Here is a 5536-nt window from a genome sequence, read left to right on the forward strand (position 1 = left end):
TGTAGATCTTTGTCCCTTCATTTATTTTCCTACATAGCAGTAATAATTGTGACTATAGGTGAGTGTGTGTGTGTGTATATATATATATATATTTAAATTTACTGAGAGCTACAGATGTGTGGGCTAAAAAAATATCCAAATATTCTATGTTTATCTCCCGCACATACTGTATCTCTTCTCCGATGGTAATATCAATGGTAATAGTGGTCACAGTTTTCAGCTTCATAAACTATCTATAATTTTATATTTTTACCTCTGTTGAAACTATAGGAAGAAAAGACTCTTCCCCCCTCCCCCCCCCCATTATCTGTGCGATGTATATGGAGTAGAAGTGTCTTTAGCAGAACAGGGACCTTCAAATTGAGTACCAGATGTGCGGGCTGACACTGGCAGCTGGGAGGATTGCTTAATCCAAATGTTATTCGTTAGTACTTTTTAGTTTCAGGGTTTGGACATCCTTTGAAAGTCTATTAGCACACATAAATTATACCTGCAGCGGCAGCCGGCAGACACAGCAGCAGCGCAGAGATCTGAGACACAGACAGCACCGATAGCGCTGCCCAGTGCAGAGTCGGAGCCGTCTCTATAGCTCTGCTAAGACACAGGTCTAGTGACACAGTATGTTCCTGGAGTCCGTCCGTCCCCCCCCCTGCCTATTAAGCACATTGTTCTCCTATGCCATTGTATCATTATTATTCAATCGATTTTGTAAAAATAGCTTTTCTTTAATTCTATAATTAATTCGTTTAGTTCTATCTTAATGTCATGTTTAAAAATGTTTTATTCCAGATATTTGGGACTAAATAAACTTTGCTACTACAAGATACATTAGAAACTTTTTTTATATTTTGTATTTATTGTGTGTTGATTTTTTTTTTTTTCAGACAGCCTTGGGACTTTTGCTGAGGTCTGGAAGTTTTGGGGTACCTGGGGCAGCCATGGTGTCTAGATATTTGCTGGTTGTCCTGCTGACCTTGTCTTGTATCTCTCAGGTGATGGTGGAAGCAAGTTCATGGTGGTAAGCAGACACTTTGTTTTTGGATTAAAGAAAGAGCAAATGTATATGCTTTGGTTGTTTAAATACAGCCCATTGAGATGCTTGGCTTACATTGTGGAGGGGATAGGGTCTGGTGCACTTGTCAGAAAGTTCCATCGTTTGATATTAAAGATTGACTCCCGTAAGACTGAGCTGACCTAACCTGATGTTACTGCAGGCAATCAAATAAGCTTCATCCTTCATCAGAACCCTTTATTTTCATGAATCAGCCCCAATGTGCTGCTATCACTCTAGTTGTTCTACATATTGTTACAATGTATGTCTTTTCTGCTCTATAAGGATACAAAGAGTCTGAAATGTGACAACCCATAGAAAGGTCATTGCTTACTAGGGCTATGCAGATTTTGGCTTTCATTCTCTGACTGGCACTGGAAAGTAAAACATGAAATCTGATTGGCTGAGAGTGACAGCTTGACATTTCTTGGTTTACAGAAATCAAATACCTGTGTGTCTTGTGTGGCTGAGTTTAAAAATCTCATGTTATATGCAACACATTGATGTATCTAGGTATAGCCTGCACCTTATATGTGTGAAATATCAGTGCCCTGCCCCTGTTAATATATAGATCCAGACCATGATGAATGAAGCCTTTTATACATATCACAGCTTTTCCTGCATTGTCCTCTGTGGTCCCTCTAGTGCCACTATGATTTCTGTGGGATCAATCAGCTTATACTGGCATTATGCAGCCATATACATTACCAGAGTGCCTCACACAGGATCAACATTTTGATTATTGCTTTATTACATTTCTTCACTCCTCTGTTCTACAAATTCCAACACATCTCACACTTTGACACATTAGGGCTGGTTTGTGAAAACAGGTGCAGATGGGGGACTGCTGCTGGTAGAATGGAGTATTTTGTTGTATCTTCCCACTGAATGAAAGGCCTAAGCTAACTAATTGCTATAGGCAATACCCCCTCTAATCTGATTACATGCTATATAGGTAATTTCCCCATACAATCTGTTTGCTATAGGTAATGTCCCCATACAATCTGTTTGCTATAGGTAATGTCCCCATACAATCTGATTGCTATAGGTAATGTCCCCATACAATCTGATTGCTATAGGTAATGTCCCCATACAATCTGATTGCTATAGGTAATATCTCTTCCTGTATATTGACCTCTGAAACGCCACAGTGAGTTATTCCTCTTCTGCTGTTTCCATATGTAATACAATGGGGTTGATTTATTAAATGAATAGAGGACTCTACGTTTACTTTATAAACTGTATGTTCACTTTACATAGTGAATGAGGTGTGAAGTCCTGCTCGCTTCACTCATCCAATCATTTAAAAGCAAAAGTCCTGTTTTTTGTTTTCTTTGCACATGATTGGTTATTCAAAGTAAATGCAGTTTCACTAGCTAAGTGAATATGCTCTAACCTTACAGAAAATCAACCCCCAATGTATCATGCCTGCAGTGCTGTTTCTCTTTGAGGCTGTTTTATTGTATCAGGTAAGGAGTGCAGTATCCCTGCTAGCTGGGAAGTATAGGATTTTTCCCTAGCTTGGTAAATTAAACTCTATTGACTTCCCTGGATGTCAGTATGATCTATACCTCTTTGGAAGTTCTAGTTTGTGATGCAGTGTATCTTTTCTGCAGTGTATACTATGTATCATTGTATCACAGCTGCAGTGCTGTCTCCTTATGAGACCCATACAATGTATCACAGCTGCAGTGCTGTCTCCTTATGAGACCGATACAATGTATCACAGCTGTAGTGCTGTCTCCTTATGAGACCCATACAATGTATCACAGCTGCAGTGCTGTCTCCTTATGAGAGTGATGCAACGTATCACAGCTGTAGTGCTGTCTCTTTTGAGACCCATACAATGTATCACATGTGCAGTGCTGTCTCTTTGAGACTGATGCAATGTATCGCATCTGCAGTGCTGTCTCTTTATGTGACCCATACAATGTATCACATCTACAATGCCGTTTCCCTGTTGACAAATATAGAATGTTTTCTTAGCTTAGAGAATAAACTGCAGCTTTGTTTTTAATCTCCATTCACCTGATTATATATTCAACATAAACACAGCTTCTCTTTATTCACTAAGCCAAGTGACATTCTTCGAATCAACCCCAATGTATCATGTCTGCAGTACTTGTTCTCTAGGGACTGATGCAATGGCATTGATTTAATAAAGGAATAGAGGCTGTTCACCTAGCAAAGTAAATGCTCACTTTGGAAAGTGAATGTTGGTGATTAGGATGAAGCTGTGTTCACTTTGAATTCCACATCATATGCTAGCATTTTTATTTCCATTGCACATGATTGGGTATTCAAAATGAATACAAATCCATCTTGTTTGCTAATATTCACATTGCAAGGTGAACACACACTTCCCAAAGTAAATATTCCCTTTGGTACGTGAACAGCCCTTTTTTCTTTAGTAAGGTAACCCCAAAACATTGTGTTTGCAGTACCTGTTCCCCATGGGGCTGTCTGCAGTACTTGTTCTCTCGGGCAAGGGTACAATTTAGGCTGATTTTAAAGAAGTTGTATATGCTCACTCAGAGTAGGATTTTATGTAATCTTCCAATCATGTAAAGAGAAAATATGTTGTTTATTTCATCTGCATATGATTGGTTAATTTAAAGTGAATCTTTCCTCTTGTTTGTTTTAATTCAACATTCTCAACTTCTTTTGCAAATCAGCCTTGATGCATCATGAGAGAAGTATCTGTTCTCTATGGGACTGATACAATGCACCATGCCTGAAGTACTTGTTCTCAATGGCACTAATACATTGCACCATGCTTGAAGTACTTGTTCTCTATGGCACTGATGCAATGCACCATGCCTGAAGTACTTGTTCTCTATGGCACTGATACAATGCACCCTGTCTGCAGTACTTGTTCTCAATGGCAGTGATGCAATGCACTAGGCCTGAAGTACGTGTTCCCTATGGGACTGATGCAATGCAGCATGCCTGAAGTACTTGTTCTCAATGGCACTGATCCAATGCATCATGACTGCAGTTCTTACTTTCTAAGGGACTGATGCAATGCATCAAGCCTGCAGTTTTTGTTCTCTATAGGACTGATACAATGCATAATGCCGGCAGTACTCATTCCCTATGGGACTGATACAAAGTATCATGCCTTCAGCACATACTTTTGGTGGGACTGATGCAATGTTTTAGGTCTGCAGTGCTGTTTTTCTGTGACGCCAGTACAATGCATCATGTCTGCAGTGCTGTTTCTCGGTGAGGCCAGTACAATGCATCATATCTGCAGTGCTGTTTCTTCTTTGTTTCTCAGTTGATTTAAGAACCATTTACAGCTACAAATATAAGCTGAACATCCTACCACTGATATAATGTATCTCTCCTGGTGTGCTGTCTGTATAAGAATGAATTAAGTGAATGATCATCTACCATACAAATATTATCAGAATGTTCCACACACTGAAACTATGTAAACTGCCTGCACTGTGTAACAAGTCTGCACTCTTCTGACAAGTCTAATCATTCTTGTAATACTACAGCCACATGCTCATTCTAAAGTCTTTCTATTGCAAGTACTTTTCACTGGAGGCTGAACTTCTATTGTCTTTCTCCAGGTCACTGGCAATGAACCCCGTCCAGCTCGAGGTTTACATTATTGGGGCTCAGCCTCTGTGCAGCCAGTTAACGGGGCTCTCCCAGGGGCAGAAGAAGCTGTGCCTGCTCTATCAGGACCATATGCAATATATTGGGGAGGGAGCAAAGACTGGGATCAAAGAGTGCCAGTACCAGTTCAGACACAGGAGGTGGAACTGCAGCACTGTGGATAACACATCAGTGTTTGGCAGGGTTATGCAAATAGGTAAGACCATTTTTCTTTTAATTAGAACTATTTTTGTATGTCTTCGTTATTCTTATTATAATATATAGGAAGCTTTCTAGGTCAATGTTTTTCAACATTACTAAAAAATTAGAAAAACTAGTGTTTACCAAGTACCCAATGGTATTGGTCATCGAATAAAAAGTACCCCTTGATATGGGTTTACATCTCTTCGAATTGTGCTACATTTTTCTACATAATTATTATTTTTAAATAAATAAAATCTTTACTGATGTATTTTTATGTGCTAAAGTTCTAAGTGGTTACAATAGCCTTTCTGTAGTTGGCAGATGTACCACCTGGCATATAGTTACTCCATTTTGTTTGTAAACCACTGAGATACTTTGGCACCTTTTTGGGTTTATGGGTTGATTCAGAAAGCAATACAAAGAAGAAAAAGATAATGCACATGCATAAGAGTCAATCAGGGAGTATTTTTTTATATGCATGGATAAAGATATTTCTAATGCTGCCTCTTTCTATTGTTGTTTATACTTTTTTGTTGAATAAGCCAGTTTTTGTGTCCAACAAAATATGTTTCCAAACCATGTTTTGTATAACTGAGCTCATAAAGTAGACCTGGTTTTTTTTTTTTTTTTTTTTTTAAAAAATACCCCCAATGGGCTTTTTTTTTCAAAAAA

The 5536-nt window shown here is 38.7% G+C and overlaps 1 protein-coding gene across 1 annotated transcript in view; it reads left to right on the forward strand.

The window, feature by feature from the left end:
- The first annotated feature begins 887 nt into the window (after positions 1 to 887).
- Positions 888 to 5536, forward strand: part of WNT5A (Wnt family member 5A) — a 27351-nt gene continuing 22702 nt past the window's right edge. The window contains exons 1-2 of the mRNA XM_018555256.1: positions 888 to 1018; positions 4633 to 4877. Coding sequence (XP_018410758.1) covers positions 939 to 1018; positions 4633 to 4877 — 325 coding nt within the window. The 5' untranslated portion in view covers positions 888 to 938. The remainder of the gene's footprint in view (positions 1019 to 4632; positions 4878 to 5536) is intronic.

Source organism: Nanorana parkeri, unplaced genomic scaffold (genome assembly GCF_000935625.1).
Source record: "Nanorana parkeri isolate BGI_ZX_2015 unplaced genomic scaffold, ASM93562v1 scaffold189, whole genome shotgun sequence".
Lineage (NCBI taxonomy): Eukaryota > Metazoa > Chordata > Amphibia > Anura > Dicroglossidae > Nanorana > Nanorana parkeri.